The sequence below is a fragment of the Ptychodera flava genome, chromosome 17 (assembly GCF_041260155.1).
Source record: "Ptychodera flava strain L36383 chromosome 17, AS_Pfla_20210202, whole genome shotgun sequence".
In the NCBI taxonomy this organism is placed as follows: domain Eukaryota; kingdom Metazoa; phylum Hemichordata; class Enteropneusta; family Ptychoderidae; genus Ptychodera; species Ptychodera flava.
Genome location: NC_091944.1, coordinates 31,557,626 through 31,576,554, shown reverse-complemented (window position 1 = coordinate 31,576,554; position 18,929 = coordinate 31,557,626). Strand labels below are relative to the sequence as shown.

The 18,929-nt window shown below is 37.6% G+C and overlaps 1 protein-coding gene across 1 annotated transcript; it reads right to left on the bottom strand.

Moving 5' to 3' along the window:
• Positions 1-499: 499 nt before the first annotated feature.
• LOC139116064 (2-aminomuconic semialdehyde dehydrogenase-like) lies at positions 500-18,278 on the bottom strand. Its single transcript, XM_070678571.1, is given in 10 exon segments — positions 500-2,882; positions 4,569-4,664; positions 5,417-5,530; positions 5,762-5,788; positions 5,791-5,931; positions 6,510-6,689; positions 7,235-7,401; positions 7,978-8,189; positions 8,873-9,073; positions 17,950-18,278. Coding segments are annotated over 10 exon segments (1,455 nt in total). The 5' UTR covers positions 18,120-18,278; the 3' UTR covers positions 500-2,735.
• Positions 18,279-18,929: the final 651 nt, after the last annotated feature.

The window sequence follows — 18,929 nt, the reverse complement described above, 5'->3', positions numbered from 1 at the left end:
ATCTTTTGAATCATTTCTATTGATTTGACATGTGGAAAGTTATAGAATTTGACAATATTCAGAAAAATCACATTTTTCAGTCAGTAGTCCAAAAAAAGGAATATTGTTTATGATTTCATATTTTTGCAGCGGTCACTCACATTTGCCACTAAAACAGTAACTTTGACCAATTTTGACAAAAACTTTTTCCAGGGAGTTTGGCTGACTAAGTTCTTTTCATGGTTAAAGGGAAACCATTGTCGGAACTGCGAGTTTCTTGTTTACAAACAATGCATTTCATGCATGGTATCTAGATGCATCTCATAAACATAGCTGCAACATTTAAATTATACGATGTACCGGTACATTACGACAGACATGTTTCAACTTTCATCAATCACCATCGTACCTTGGATACAGTGTTTACATTCATCGTATGGGTCCCATACAACATTTGAGCACAGTTCCCATGACTGTATCCCTTTAACATTCATCATATCACACATTTTATAAAAATATATTCATTTATGTATTTTATTTGTTAAAATATGACAGGATTTCTACAACTATTTTTTTAAAACTGCTAAAAAGCAAGAGTTGTGTAAAATTTGGATAGCACTGTGTTAAAAGATAAGCACCCTCTGACAAAGTCCTTTCAGGAGTATTGTTTTACCCGTTAAGTGCCAAAGTCAACTTTTGTTGCCTTTAAAGAATAAAACATAGCCAGCAAATTTTTTTTCAGATCTAGACAATTTTTTTCAGATATTTCCTGAAATTTTGGTCAAAAATTGTTGCCATTGAAAGCTTATGTCCATTTGTTCCAAAATTATCAAAAAAGTACAGAAAATTCATAACAATTGGTAAAATGTTACACTGAAATTTTTGTGCGACAAATTACAGCACTCAAAGGGTTAATGTATCAATACTATTCTAGGTCTACTTCCCACAACATGTTGAAATACCTAGTACTCAGCTTATACACATGGATTGTATACATGTGACTTAAAGTGCAGTTATTGATAATATAAAGGTCAGGACAGATCATTGAATTGAATTTTCACGAGGAACACAGCAAATCACTCACACTTGCTGCACTGAGAAGACAAATACTGGGATGTTTCAACATATTGTAGGAAGAAGACAGAGAAATTATAGTTGGTGCATCGATCAAAAATACTGAAAAAATAAAATCTTTAGAAGTTACAGTTACTGTTGTTCTGTTTCGGAATGAGCAAATACACTCACTTTGACATTTCAAAATGTCAAGATAATTTGTGTCATCTCAATAAAGCCTTCTTTATTAGCATAGATTTACTGAGTTCAGAATTTCTTGAGAATTATTAATCAGAGGAATGAGATATCCATTTATGAATACAAAACCATGGTAGTCTTAGATCACAGAAGAGTGGCTTAGAGCAGCCCTCATTGTGTGTCTGTAAGGCTGGGGTTTACTAAAACTCCACATCATAACATTGCATCCAAAATAACAAGTTAGCAAGTTCTCTTCATGTTGCATAGTTTGCAGGGTTGATGTTGCAAAGTTCAAGTACAGTGAAGTTAAAATGACAATGTCACAACATACTAATGTGACATGTTTGAAAACTTATTCCAAACTGTAGGGCTTGTTGATTTATTGGAAAATGAGAATTATTTGCATCTTTTCAGTCAGCAGGGGAGTTAATTTATGCACACTAGCATACAACCTAGCATACTTTTACTTACAGTAAATAAATTAATTCCTAAGTAGACTGAACAAGTGCAAACAAGTCATACATTTCTTGGGATAAGTTGAAAGACGTGGAAATTTTAGATTAAAAGGATGCCTGAAGGTTTGAGGAAACAATGAACTTCCAAAAAGTCAACAAAAAGAACGATTGCTGACATTGTTATTGAGAAAATATGCAACACTGCTATTAGATGCACAGTTCCATCTTTGTTATGCTCTATAACATGGTTGTATTGCACACTGTTGTTTGCTCAAACATAGACAGTGGCCAGTGCTGACGATGTTTACTCTCAACAAAAACTGCAGGTGTGTTACAGTGTCCATATGCCAGGTCGGGTCATGTTTAAAAAATCAGGCGTGCCTCACCAAATGCTGGTCAAGCTATGCAAAAGAGCACCATCATGAAGCATATTAAAAAGTCTTTCAATGAAATATCAACCATTTGATGGTTTTCAAATTCTTAAAAGTTTATCTTTTTAAAACTGCGGAATAATTTCCTCAATAGTTCAACACAGCAGATTGCAACATTTCACAAACAATGTTTTTAACATAATTGTACTAACATAATAGCACAAACATGAGTTTAAAGACTGAAAAATGACATATATCATAACTTTCAATTTGTGTTATCATATCATCTTTTCATATCAAGTGTCCATGAGTTGTTTTTCACCTGAGCTTATCGAGGTAATATGTCACTGACAGTGCCCTCTATCAGCAATGTGAAAGAAAGTCTGCTCATGATGATTATATTTTTAGTTTAAAGGCCCCTTAGTATGATCAGAGGCCTTGAAATGTGATAAAATATTATTCATAATCGTTGTCATGAAATAGCGCCCTCTAGCACACAAAGCATGCTCAGTTCAGTGGGCACACCAAGGCAGAATGGTCTTTTCAGAAATGAAGATACACCACATTACTTGCTTGATGATATTTAGAATATAAAGATTAAAATACACATCCAAATTCAACAATATATATAATATTTCCATGATTTTGTGTTCTCATTTTCTGTGTCAGTATTTTTCCATTATGTCTTAATGCAGACAACCTTCTCTTCCGTGTAGAACTCTATGGAATCTTTGCAGCCTTCCCGTCCAAGACCGGATGACTTCATTCCACCAAATGGCATATTGAGATCCCGGACAAACCAGCAGTTAGCCCACACCATTCCAACCTTCATTGGAAAGAAAACATCTTGGCTAATACATGAACTGAAATTTGACAATGTACTCTGACACAATACTGACCAATGATAAGATATCACACAAAAATGTTTAACTCTAAAATGATAACACAGACAGCTAAGTATGCACCGTTGTCAGGCTTCTAGCAATATACATGTGAAATAAATTAAATAATCATTTTCTTGTATTTATTTTTCTCAATATAACTGTCACAATGAGACTCATAAAAAATTCATCAAATAAATATGTTTGACAGCCTATTATAGAGGGTGTACAAACACTAATTAGTTGATTAAATAACCTGCATGTGTTCTCTAACACCTAATTCTTGCATCCTTTCAACATGATACTACACCAATTGTACATAAATATGAAGTCTAAAGAGAGGGACGTTTCTGAAATTTTGAAAAATACCTGACTGTGTGTCAGCACCCTGCAGAGTAAGTAATTTGTTAATACTGCGGCTGAGGGTTAACTTCAAATGCAGCAACAAAATCTTGAATGATCCTAATTGATCAGTGAGTTAAAGATAAACTTAGCTAAAATTCATAATTTTTATGCTTCTAGATTAAGAAAGGAAACCTCTCATAGTAGTGTCCAATAATGCTTTATTGTTTTAATATTTATAAACATGTATTTATGAAATTAATTTGTATCTAATGTGTCTGTATCAATGTTTCTTTTCATGTATTGTATAAAAGGTCTGAGGCCTCAAATTCTGAATAAACCAAACATTACTGCTTACTGCTAAAGATAAAACTCATTCCTTATATATTATTCCTTATATACTTTGGCATGACAGCAGAAGAACAGAGCTTTTTTTTTTTAATTCTTTCCCAATAATTTCGTAGCATTAAATGCCTATACTTGTTGCAAAAACAATGTTAAAGTGAAAAATACCAGATCTTGTTTCCTGATAGAGTGTCCCCTGTGATTTATATCTCTACCAACCTCATCCCTCAAGACTGCCAATTATGCACACAGAAAAATTGTGATATATACCTGATACAAGCTAATTATGAATATAACAAAAGTAATTAGAGGATATTTGATGAATAATTGTTTTAGCTCCATAAGATGTAACTTTTGATGTATTTCAAATATTGTTGTAGTTTCTCCAATGCTCAGTGTCCTGTTCTATTCTCTAAATCATTTCCAAATTCCCAGTGTTCAACTTGTCGACAAATCCTGTATATGTGTACAGTAAACAATTATTGTTGACGACTGAATTCTGGGCCAGAATTGAATTCATTAGTCAACAATAAGATTCCATGCTGTACACAATGTATTGCTTTGGAAAAGCTGATCTGAAGGATGCAGGGCTCATCATTGCTTTGCCTGAGGGGCCCTTTGTGATGAATAAATGCAAACATGCCCCTTAGGATGGTGTTGATGTGTACTGTAGCCAGTACGGGCCCAGTTTCCTTCAGTTAAGCCACTAATGCCTTGTAATTATGTATACTTAGGAGAGAGGAATAAAGATACAAACGTATTGTACAGAACAATAATTTCGGAAATATTATTATAAGATACAAAATAGGAATTCTCCCATCATTAAACCCAGTCACTCCATATATTGGTCAAATCTCTTTGTTTCCTGTGATTTGACCAGACTTTTGCACACAAAATTAGGGATGACTAGGGAATGAGAACCAATTACAATTGGATAAACTTACATGTAGTTTTTGTGCCACTCTGTGTGTTTTGCCAACGTCCTTTGTCCAAACACAAGCTGACAGACCATACTTGACACCATTGGCCCTTTGAATCACCTGGGCAAAACGTCAAAGCAGGTCAAAAGGTCAGAACAACCACACTTAAATACATGATCAGCACATGTTAACTGACCTACATTCATGTATGGTACCCACTTGGAGAGTTAACAATGTGACTAGCTTCTATTACAAATATGATAATCTCTCTGGCTCCCGATACACATTGATGTGACCGAGAGACTAGTGTGTGAACCTTGAAGGGACCATACGAACAAGGGCAAAACAATACATGTACCTCTTTGGCTTTGCCATCTGCATAATGAAAAATGAATGACAAAAACTTGTACAGATTTCAGGATGTGACACTGACATAATTATTTCTTTTGCCATTAGGATATGATCTGTAGCAAAGCAGCTGAAACACATGTCCTTACAGACTGATAATTCTATGACGTCATTTGCACATATTCTGCATGTCACACTTCATATGCTCACGACAAGACTTAACTAATCATCACTTCAAAATTGTATCCATCTCGTTGCTGACATGAAACCTTCCGCATAAATAGATATTGTTCACCAGCATACAAAAGTACAGTAGAACATGCACAACACATACACTATGCAATATGCAAACAGATCTCCACTTGTGAGCTCATTGGCTCATGGGCTACTTGGCCAGTGTGTGATAAGGAAAAATTCTGTACAAGTATGAGGGCGCTTTCCCCGACAACATTACATTGCGAAGAAATGAATATGGTATTTACAACATCCTTTCATGGATATCACATTAGAATGGAAAGACTCACTTCTTCTTCAGTTTCAAAGGGTGTGATGCAGACAACTGGTCCAAAGATTTCTTCCTGCATGCACTGAGAGTTGTCAGTCAGTCCAGTTACAACTGTTGGTTTCATAAAATAACCCTAGCATGAACAGAGAATATAACAAAACAATTACATGAGACAACTTGATCTCAGTCAACAAAATAAAATTTGAGGTATAATTTAATTTCAGCCGCATGTACGTGTATCCGTTTGACAGTAAACATAAGATTAACACTACAATTGTAATGGTTTTGATCTGATGCACCTTGATATCTTACATTTGGAACAGCTGACTTAATAACTGATGTCATGGCTTCTGACAATGTATACCTGTTTATGTTTTTCTGGTAAGTCTGGTTCTTGTCTACCCCATCTCCACAGTGGATCATTCCACCATCTTTCCTGGCAAGGGCAACATAACCCTTGACCTTGGCTAAGTGTTCTTTACTGACCAATGCTCCCATATTTGTTGTGTCTTCATAAGGCACACCGACTTTGATCTTTTCTGAAAGAAAGACAAAAATCTTGTCACAGAAACTGATAGTCGACTTTGCCCTGACAACAAGTCAAGAGTAATATCCTCCGTGTTTTTCACTTAGGAACATTGACTTATTGTAATCAGTTCTTCACTTCAAAAACTTACAAATAGTTCAGAATTCATAAACATAGACAGTGTCAACTGGTCAGGCAACATTTTAGCAGAAACAGTAGAAGCTGCTATATATGATTTTAGGCACAGATCACTCTCCCATAAAACATCAATGTTCTTGTTGTAAATTTGTACATACCATATCTCTGGTATTCTGGAAACCAACTGGACTTTCTAGGTGGATATCATACTCACACAAATTAATAAATGAGGAGAACATTCAGGTATGTGAGTATTAATGCATACACAGCTAGGGATTTTGATCATGTCTTCCTGGCCTACATGTAGACATTTTAGAAACATGTACAAGTATTTATAATAATAATCTTTATCACTAATGACTCCCTAGCTTACTAGTGACTAAAGCAAAACACTTTCTGTACCAATCCTCAATCTTGGCCATATTAGCTGTAGAACTGTTGACACAACTCACCTTGCTGCTTCTACGAATTTCTCCAGGAAGGTCTGGTAGATGCCTTTCTGTACAAATATTCTACTCATGCAGAGACAGATCTCACCCTGGTTGGCAAAACTTGACTTAACACTGGTAGGAATACACTCTTCTAAATTAACATCATCAAACACTATACTAGGGTTCTTTCCACCAAGCTGCATGACAACAAATGTCGTAAATGTCACTGAATTATCATCTCATGTTTGAATGTCTGCGTACACTGGTGTATTCAAACTGATATGCAAAGGTCTCTATGATACAACTAGTAGTCTCGTCAAACAATCACAATATACTTTTTAACCACAACACAGATGCAAAGTAGTGGAATTTTACAACAGCAACATGACATATTTGATAATATCTTGTAGAGGCTAACCCTTTTCAGGTCACAGTCTTCCAAATGAACATCAATATTCCCAGAAGATCTCTGTGACACAGACCACTGATCAAGACATGCATTGCATCAAGTCAGTAAAATACATTTGCTCATGTACATGTACTATATGTCGTTGCATGATTTAAGTCTGCAGTCAAATCATACATATGTTTAAATATGTTATGAAGGTCAAGTTATCTTTTACTGGTTTTCACACAAACTGACCTGATATCATCAGATGAACCTGGCCCTAACAAAAGTAACGGGACACTCCAAATAATGCTCTGAATCTTTCCATGTTTCGAGAACTGTCATCTGACCTACCTCTAAAGACAACTTCTTACAGTATGGCGCGCTGTCTTGTCGTATCTTTTCAGCCGTGGCAGTACTCCCAGTGAAGGAGACAAAGGAGACGTCCGGATGTTTGACCAGGGCACTGCCAGCTTTTGGTCCAGTTCCAAACACTATGTTGACAACACCAGCTGGCAATCCTGTACAGTAATACCACAACATGCCATAGTCATCTAAACTTACTTGTACCGGTATATCATGACGGAAATTCTCCACAATATCAAAATAGTTAGTCCTTATATCATATCTTGTATGCACTGGATTCTGATTTCACTGCTAGGTGATTTAATGTATACCAAGGTAACGGTACATGTATTATGTAGGACCAATTAATCAATTAATAAGTCAATTAATCAAGACATCAGCCATCAATACCTTGTCCTTACATTATCAAGGTCATCATCCTAAGGGTATTTGCTGTACATAAGGCCAGATAAAAAATTATTGCTCCTCAGATCAAACTGTACTAGAGAAACAAATTACCCAAGATTTAACAATATTTGAATTCAAAATGGTCGCCATCCCTGTGTAAACTCATATGGAGGATCGATTTTCAAAAAACTAAGACAGTGAAAATTTTTCTTACACCAAGGGCTTTAAAATGAGCCCCCACAAGTGGTAGATTAGAAAAGAATTGTAAAAGTTTGACAGTCAGAATATCTGCCCCGAGGAGCAATATTCTACCTTAATCTACGTGCTGGTTGACTTTGACTTACCAGCATCATTGAAGACTTTACCCAGCATCCACGCTGTCACTGACGTCATTTCACTGGGCTTACAGACACACGTATTCCCTGTAGCTATGCATGGTGCTATCTTGAAGGTTAACAAATACAGAGGTAAATTCCACGGACTGATCAAGCCAGCAACGCCAACCGGAGAACGAGTTGTGTAATTGATAGCCCCTCGGTCCTCCATGACAGTTGAGCTACAAGTATCAGTGATGACAAAGAAAGTAGCTTTGATTTTCACAGTAATTTGATATGAAAATTGGTCCATGATAATGAAAATTACAGTATTGATATTTGGCAATGATTGAGTTACTTTCAAATTGAATGGTTTGCAACAGAAATTTTGTTGCAAGCTGACAGGAAGTAGTGCACAACAAGTTTTGTCTTTGTCATATATACAGGCTTATAGTATATATACTTCAAACTGTATTCATTTGGCAGAGGGCGCTGTTTTTAGTATATACATGCTCTTCTTACCTGCTCACCCCAATTGCCGCATTCTAATGTAAAATTTTACTACCTGCGTATTTAATGATTGGTCAAATCAAAATTAGTAGTGAGATGAGCACATGTACAGTCTGTGCATTGATGCTTGAGTCATTATACCAGTACATGGCTTGTAAAGTATGAAACAGGTATTAATAACAAGCATGGTACACAGTGATATTCACTGAAGTTCTGGTACGATACATGAATATTGCACAAACTTCAAAATTCTACATCATATAATGAATTTAAACATGTTTTAACAATTTCACCAACATTTCACTGTGCAGAGGTCCAAACTAACTGTAGACAAGACTCTGATTGACCCAAACTCTAGTAGTTAGGATTGAAAGTTAAACAGTAAAACACCACCAGTAAAGTGTTATTCACTTACAGATTTGTGACATGCAGAATGGTTGAGGCAAACATGCGGAAGTTGTAGACAGCTCTTGGAATATCCACACTCCTGGCCAGGGAGACAGGTTTTCCTTGATCTTTAGACTCCATCTTGGCAAACTCCTCAAGACGGGATTCCAATACGTCTGCTATTTTATTCAAGATTCTTGACCTCTCTGGAGCTGGTGTAGTTGACCATCTTGACAAGTGAATTAAGAGACAGTTTGTCAGTTAGCTACTCATATAAAGTGTAGTAAATCTGTGGCAGCTGCAGTTTCATAAAAGCAAGCATTCTCTATTGCTTAACCCTTTGAGCGCCAAAGTAAATTTTTGTCACCTTTATAGGATATACCTGACAGAGTCAACTTTTTTCTGATTTTTGCCAAAATTTTGGTAAAAAACTGCAGCTGATGAAATGTGATATCCATTTGGTCCAAAATTATGAAAAAAAGTACAGAAAAGTTCACAAAAATTGGTAAAATATCGCATTAAAATTTTGGTGGGAAAATTACAGCAGTCAAAGGAAAGGGTTAATGATAGTGAACCCTCCTTGAATTGTTTTACAGAGTTTAAGTTCACCACATTAAATAATAAACATTTTACAGAACAATTTATATACACAGTGTTGGGGTCTATGAAATCTAGTTCAACAGAAGTAGTCTTCTTCCAATGGCCCTAAAGGCCGGCGACTCAACCCAAAGCATCAAGTTTGTTCTAGCCTGTAAGAAGATTCTGAGGTTAACTATCATTAACCCTTTGACTGCTGTAATTTTCCCACTAAAATTTTGATGCAATATTTTACCAATTTTTGTGAATTTTTCTGTACTTTTTTGCATTTGTTCTAGCCTGTAAGAAGATTATGGAGGTGTCATAGCATTTTGTTTTCCATTGAAATTGTCATCTAGTAAGTAAATTTCTAGACTGAAAGCTCTGTCACTCAGAAGCGTATAGAGCGCCCTCAAGCAACAGATCTTTCAGTCTAGTACATTTCCTGGCGATATAATCTAACTCTTGGCACAGGCCTTTAAATAAATAAATAAATAGTTGTGTATGAATAACATAAAAATTTCTACTCCTGTATAATATGATACATAAAATTCAAAGAGAAAAGATTTACATATATCAAAATAGTATTGCAAAAGTTTGATAATCTGAATATCTATCCCCGAGGCACATTCAACTTTAGATCATTTTAATTTATTAGCTTCACATCAACACATTTAAAATTAGAAAACTTTTGATTCAGAGAGTTGTTTCAGTATACATCACTGGCACATCAGAACTGCCTCACATACCACTACACACATTAATGACATCAAAAAAGCAGATGTATAATATTCTAAACATGATACAACATGTACACGTGATATTATTTTGCATTTCTATAAATGCTGTTCATTGTTGACTATAGACCACCATAGCCTAGATTATCGCTTATCAGTGAAATATGACGTCAAGATATCAACAGCATGATGTACACAATCTTATCAAAAGAACTGTTTTTATGCTCAGACAACAAAATATCATGATTTACTGCGTTCAAGAACTACCATATCTTATGATTTCTCTGCACCAACTCATTACACTGTCCAGGCCAGTCATTGTCAATGACATATGTTTGTAGAGTTTCATGAGGTCTGTCTCTGAAAAGGATTGGACATGGATGGTGTCTTCTATGGGGGATAGTGGACTATGTAAAAGGGTTAGAGTCACAATTATTCCAAAAAGAGGGGAGTGGACATAGCAGCAATATTTTGCATATCTATATCTAGATACCAGCATAATATACCATCATCATCATCATAGGAGTTAAGGGTTCAACCATTTGAGTAAGAGGGGGTGATGATGGGAGCAATTTCACCAGTCAAATAGTTTGGATAGCAGTACAAGTATCTGGAATTATGAATTTTATATTTACTTTCTATGATATCTTCCTAGCACCATATAGACTTGTACACAATATCATGTACACTACATTGCCATCCCTATTGACCTAATATTTCTCCTTGTAAATAAGGGAAGGCCTTGCAAATTAAACAGCGGTGACCAACTCAAAACAAAACTCCTAAAACATTCATTTTTCCAACTCACACATTCAGTGAACTTGAAGCAGGTGTTCACTCATGGTGTTTTTTGGTGAAATACACCATTCATACTATCAGAAATGTTAGCTGTGGAAACGCTGCTATCTGTTGGCGGGGTAGTGGGGATCGCTATGCGGGTCAAAGGTCAACTTCGCCTCGGATAGCTGCGGGCCACCTGCCATCGAAAGTGGGTCTATTACAACGACACAACATGTATCGGAACTTTGAACGGCAAAATAAACCAAAGTGAGCGTCATTCAATAAAATGACCGATACCTGCCTGAACTCTGATTATTGCTCATTCCCTAACTCCTTTTGTGAACAAAATTTCTGGTTCGTTTACGTAATTCGGCCGATTTTCCAAGGAGTACTCAAGATTTTCACTCCAGCAGCAAACTTTGACTTCTATTGATATGCTAATAAGGATGTCGCTCGTTCGAACGTGAATAGCGTAACGGTCGGTCAGATCCTATTAGTGGAACTGTTTACACTGATATGGGGGTGAACAGATGGAAACCTGCAGCATGCCTTCTTATCAAACAAAATACGACCTTCTAAATTTATGTTTTTATGAAATTTTTATTACATATCATGTTAAAATGTATCACCAAATATTGAAATAACTGTTTAATATAAAAGTTTATTCCATAGATTTTCAAGAAATGATTTCGTAAGTAAAACCTAAACTTTAGGCTTAAGTGCAGGTGTTCTGATTGGGATCTATGGGTGTATAATGATCTGGAGGGAGCGAGTACGTCGACCAGGGTCTATATGAATATGTCAACGTTGGTATAACTGATACCACGCGGTGACTGATACCAGCCGTCTCCCTGACATGCCATGGATCAAACGGCAAGATCGACAGTGCAAATATATAAAAAAAAATGCGGCTAGATTTCCGAGATTGTTTAATTCCAACACTTAACTTTACGACTGAGCTGTCGATAGTGTTTCAAATGTAAAACCACAAACAGGCCGTTTTTCTACAGCTTACCATATGATGTTTAAAGTTGTACAAATTCAAGTTTTATTTCACGCGCGACGGTGTGAAACCAAGTAACTGATTCAGAAACGATCTTTTGTAAAGATTACGATGTGGATGTGTAAAGTTGTACAGGTTCAAGTTTTATTTCTTGATTGTTCATTCAGAAAAAGTTTGATCGATGTAAAACATCGTTTGGCAATACTTTCCCTCAACCTTCGAAGTTGAAGCAATAACTCGAGTTTCAGTCTCGAAATTCGAGATATCTGGATATACCTCTATGCTGGTGCACAGCATTCTGTTAAAGAGGATAATTTGTCTGGAAATGTGGAATTTATCGCCCGGCACCATATCAGCGCAGAGTCGGATACCATATCAGCGTTCAACTGTCGCGTTGTTTTTCACTGATTGAAAAGACTAATGAAACAAATCGGCGAAAGTCTGATGCCAGTGACGATTCGAGACAACAAAATTTCTGGTTCGTTTACGTAATTCGGCCGATTTTCCAAGGAGTACTCAAGATTTTCACTCCAGCAGCGAACTTTGACTTCTATTGATATGCTAATAATCACGTTCGAACAAGCGACATCCTTATTAGCATATCAATAGAAGTCAAAGTTCGCTGCTGGAGTGAAAATCTTGAATACTCCTTAGAAAATCGGCCGAATTACGTAAACGAACCAGGAATTTTGTTCACAAAAGGAGTTAGGGAATGAGCAATAATCAGAGTTCAGGCAGGTATAGGTCATTTTATTGAATTACGCTCACTTTGGTTTATTTTCCCGTTCAAAGTTCCGATACATGTTGTGTCGTCGTAATAGACCCACTTTCGATGGCAGGTGGCCCGCAGCTATCCGTGGCGGCGTTGACCTTTGACCCGCATAGCGATCCCCGCTACCCCGCCAACAGATAGCTGCGTTTCCACAGCTACAGAAATGTATGACACCCTACACTTACTAACTCACAGTGAATGACCTAAGATGAACTTTTGATTGACATCCTTTAATGCCATATCATGCAAAATGATCAAATGCGTCTGTACACAGGAAAACATATCAACAAAGCAGAGATATAAATTATGTCTATGATATGTGTGTATGTACATTGGAGGACAGGACAATGTTTTCAGTTCAAAAATTCAAATTGACAGAAAGCAGTGCCAATGTAATGTAATGTATGATCAATGACCTGGGAATGACCTTACTATTGTATTATGCATACATTATCAGCAGCACCTAAACAAGTAAACAAAAGACATGCTTATCTTGTCATTCACAAATCATGTGTTAGATAAGCAATAGAGAACAACAACCTCACATGTTATATGTTCACAGTCAAACACTGGCCCTGGGCTTTGCTTATCCATATATGTCTCGGTGTATTATGAATTATTACACTGTGGAATGGGTTTCTGTGGACTGAACTGCACTAACTGGCAGTTCTTGACTGTGAGAGTTCCTTGGCCATAAACTATAGTGTGGTTTCAACCATAGTCCCCTTTGTGGAGGGACTGTGTATTAACCCATAGACCTTAAAAACGGCAGTGATTTTTAAGGTCTATGATTAACCTAATATCACATTGCAAATTCTTACGTCCAATCAGGTCACCTTGGTTAACATCGGTGAGGACAACATGTCTCATATATGGCATTTTAATAAAGACTTCAACATTTGAAGGCCCCTGAAAATAGAGATACCGTATAAACATGAGTTTTCTGCGTTAACCCTCCATATCATACCACACCAAGACTGGAGGGTGAAAATATATACAGTTTTGGCTTATAATAATTAATGCTAGGCTTTTTATTGGTTTGGCCAGGGTCTATACACTCAAACTCATATAAAGTTTGAGGACTATGACTTTTCAAGATTTTCAAGGACCTTCTTGGGTACAAAATACCATTTTTCAAATATCTATTTTAACATGTATCATTTTTTTAATATCATTTTACATGTCATTACCACAATGCCATGACTGATTATCTTGCTTTTGAAAATTGGGATGGATTATCAATTTTCCAGGACCTTCCAAGACTCAATTTCATTTTCAAGGGCCTTTCCAGGACTTATCGGGACGTTTTAAAATTCAAGGACTTTTCGTGGAGTGTACGGACCCTGCTTGGTAGAAGGGACAGTAATAGAGGAGGCAGAATAAGCCTTAAAATGGCATCCAAGCAATACAAAGTTATCATACAAACATATCTTGTGTACATTTTCATACCCGGTAAGGTGATAAATGTCCTTGGTACATATTTCAATCCGTCATTGCCTGTCATAGACCTGTACAAAATTATCAAACTGTTCTGATAAGTTTGTTCCTATCATTAAATAAATCCTTCACTGGGGATGCAGTTGAGTATTTTTGAGTGCTAGACTTATTTGCCAGGTGAGTATAGCTCACGTACAGTAAGTTGTCACAACTTACTGGAGCTATATGCTCAACTGGCAAATAACTCACGGTGAGTTTGACTCCAATCAAGAATTTACTGAATTTTTGATGTACAAGAACTGCCGTAACTGTTATCTAATAAGTGAAATCTTGCTAAATCTTTGCCGCAATTTCAAGGAAAGAGACATGTTGATTAGAAATATTATATTAATATTGTTAAGCTTAATACTTTGTATCACTTTATAATAACATCACACTATGAAATCATCAGAACTACTTGGAAACAAAATGCTTCATCCTTGATAAATCACTGCTTACTCACTGGTTAACAAGGCAGACAAGGGAATCAGATCACTCACAATGGTTTTAGCATTGCCTATTGAGAATGTGTCCATTGTACTAGTTTATCCATGGACGTACCATGTCCATGGTTTATCTAGGACTGTAGGAGACACAATCAAGACATTACGTAAGACTCTAAAGTAATTACTTCTTTCAACAATTACCTTGAGTGTCTCTCTGTAAAGAATATGAATGGAGCTCTGAGAGTTACACAATCATTCCTTTGCAGGTATCAGGTACTGTGTAGTTTGAAAATTGAAATGTGTAAGGAAAGCCTGAGTCTCTTCCAGATAAATGTGCCACAGTAAATCATTACTTTGATTTTATAATTATGCCTACAGAAATTAATCTGTTACAGTACCCCCTGTTCCTCCATTTAAACAATGCAGGTTGAACTGTACTGACTTTAAACAATGCAGGTTGAACTGTACTGACTCTTAGGGTAGCAATGTACATTTCGCTTCTCTCAAAGCCCATCATTGACTAATTAAGCACAATGGACCTCTCCTGCCCGTCCCCCTGGTGCAACAACCCCACCCCCTCCCCATTCAGTTAGCTGGCTATTTGCCATGCCCCAATATTGCATTTGCTTAACATTTTCTTTTGCCAGACACTACCTAACCACATTGTTGAGCGCTTATCTGTACTGGGTAGAGATAAAGCTAACCATGGGCCATGAAAAACTCAGGGATGTACCACTTTCTACAATTAGAATTCATTAAGGGAGGGCTCTTCTGTTGGCATTTACAGCCAAGCATTCACCCAGTAGATTCTTGACTACCAGTATGACTCTGAAGAGATTTCAAGATGTTTTTTGCTCTTACAGAGCTCGCATGTATGCCAGCCATGGTATATCACCAATATACCATGTTTCTTTTCGTGTCTCGACCAATCAGATCACTGCATTTGCAGATCAATATTATTACTATTACATCATTCCAGTATATTGATGGTGCAAATACAGCAATCTGATTGGTTGAGACGCAAAAATAACCGTGGTATATTCGTGATATACCATGGCTGGCATACACCCAAGCTCTAAGCTTGAGCAAAGAATCCGCTTTTAACGTTCCATGCCAGAATTTCAATATTTATTATGATATAATAGCAATAAATCACACCCAGCAACAGTATACCATGAGATTTTGAACAGTTCACTTCATATATGCACTCGCTATCGCTCCTGCATATATGTCCTGTGAATTGGTCAAAATCTCATGGTATACTACTGTCACTGGGTGTGCTTAAAATATTGCTTAAATATATACCAGTATATTATTAATAGTGCAAATGCAGTGGTCTGATTTGTACAAGAAGCGAAAAAACTTGCATATTCGCATTATACCACAGCTGGCATATATTTTTTGGCGTTCCATGCCTGAATTTAAATATACTGTGATGATATAATAGCAATAAATCACACCCAGCAACGGTATACCTCTCGGTTTTGACCAGTTAACTTCATATACCAGTATGCACTTGCTATCGCTTATGCATATATCATGAACTGGTCAAAATCTTGTGGTATACCGTCCCTGGGTGGGATTTATTGCTTAAACATGCCATAGTCTACCGCTAGTCCCCTCCTACCACATTATGGAGCCATCATTATTTACGTCGTTGGGGGGGGGTCACTCGAAAAATTGAAAACTTCAAAGGGGGTTGCTCAAAATGTGGAGAGGAAAATGGGGATTACTCAATGTTTGGTGCAAAATAAATTGAAAAACCCTCTCAGATTGCATCATTGCGCCATCAATTTCTCAAAATTTTCAATGCGAGAGGGGGCACACCCCCCTCTCATACTATCCCCCCTTGGGGTGTTCTAACAGTTTTACTAGTATATATAGAAAACACCTCTCAGATTGCACCAGACTGCACCATTGCACTCATCCATTTCTCAAATTTTTACTGGATCTAGAATAAAAGTGAACTGTTGTAAAATTCATCCTTTATTATCACAGAAACATATATTTTAATTGACTTCAGGCTTTTCACGGGAAGCTGGCAGCTGGAGAAATGACACAAAAAGATCAAAGATTGTCCATTCCTGCATATCTTTGGTCTTCAATCTCTTGCAAACTGAGAACTGTTTTTTACTCAGTAACAATATTCAACAACCAAACTGACAATAAAAATATCAGTGTTCAATGTCATTTTCAAACAATTTTACTGAGTGCAAAATAAACTGAAACATCTCTCACAGTCTCAGATTGCACCAGACTGCACCATTGCACACATCAATTCTCAAAATTTTCCACGTAAGATAGGACATCCCCTCTGACACTTTCCTCCTCATGCAGCCTCTTGCATGTTCTCCCCATGTACTTTCAAATTCTGCCTAGTCAGATATCCTAGTGAAAACCCTGTCACAATACCCAGCCAAATTGAACAATACTGTATGGTTGGATACTGGTTATAGCATGAGCTTTTATTGTCACTTTGAATTTCATTTTGCTGGTTTCACCTTAGGCTTTAGAACCGTGGGATTCACTATGCAAAGCCACTTTATGTAATGATGTGTTGCTATAAATGGGTGTTTCGCCATAACCCCCCCCCCCTCCGCCCCGTATATCTGTACCGGGTAGAGATTAGAAATACCGTAATATTAAGCTAACTATGGGCCGTGAAAAACTCATTATACATCGAGGGCGACCTGGTCGCCACCACAGGTGCTCGCAGTGTGGTTCGGTTGGATATTTTTCTCGAGGGTCTATGGTTCATCGAAGGTCGAATTTTTGAAGCCATGCCTCACAGTTTTGGCTGGCCTTCGATCGACAAAGCAACACTGCGAGCGCCTGTACCTGTGGGTGGTCCGGGTCGCATAAGGTAAAGTTTTCATCGATTTTTGGCAGATCATTGGTCCAATGTGTCTTCCTACTTACTGTCAAGAGATGCCCCAGACAAATCACTGGCGCTCATCGGTTTGTGCAATGATTATGAGTACCATAGAGGTAGCAAGAAAGTGGGTACAGAGTCGCTTGCGGTTACATGGCATGGCGAATGTCCCTGGTTACAAGTCAAAGGGGCCTAGGGGCCTTTACCGTGTACATAACCACATGCGAATGGGGCGACATGTAGCTGGGTCTGCTCGATCGCCTTCTCGCTGAGATGTGTATGTGCTGCTCAGCGAACCGAGGAGGGTGCAGACAGCCAACCGACGATAGCGTGCTTTGAGATAAATGTAACATCGTATTTACCGTTGCTTCACTCGTTGCACATGACAGAGTTTAGGTACTATACACTCCACTACAGAACGAAATTCAAACACAAATACTCACGATGCGAAAGCTCTCTTTGCGACGCCAACAGCGATTTCGACCTCTCGTTCCCCGCTGTCCGGAATTTTTGCCCACACCTCCCCGGTGGATGGGTCGTAACTGTCGATGTGTGCATCGCAGGAGACATACTTTCCATCTATGAAGTTTTCAACTACAACTTCTACGGGCATCTTGGATTCACAAACAGGCCGATGTCGTGAGAACAGGGATCATTCGTGCACGCAAATCCAAACAACTCGACCTCAATCAACCCGAACACTACGAACAGCGTAGATCGGAAGCGGCTGTCTGCTGCAGTACGAGTGATGACGTAGCTGCTGACCCACCATGACACATGTGACATGACATACCAGGGCCAGAAGTTCACTGTTCCGTCGACTGCGGCGCACTTCTGAGATCACACGGTGCCGGAAAAAATTTAATGTTACACATATGTTGTTCTCAGTGAGGTCACCCTTCAATCCTGTGTAATGCAAACGGAGGGATAAAAACAGTCACTTCGCCCACTGCGATGTATGGATAAATAATTCAAGTTTCATTTATAAGATGAAAACAAAGTTGATGATATAGGCCTAATCGACGAATTTTCAAGCTCACTGAGATAAACGGTTTCACCTTCAGCTCTTTCTTTAGGGGATTAAACAGGTGGCCGTTATTATTTACGCATAAGGTAGGAAAAAATTGGTGAGGTCACTTAAAATTTGTCTCTGGGTTTAGCCTACAAGGATTCGCTGTCAATTTCAAGTTGAATCGATTGACGTGATGCTTGTGAGACGGGACTAGCAATATATGCATCGTTGCGAGATAATGTCACATCTGTTTCTAGTTTAACTCTAAACTAACTGTCCAGTTAATTGAATCCATTTTTATATGCTAATACACCATACAGTACATGTTGAGCTGAAGTACAGGGAACTTACAATCGTGTTGTTGTTGTTGTTGTCGTCGTCGTCGTCGTCGTTGTTGTTGTTCGTCTAATT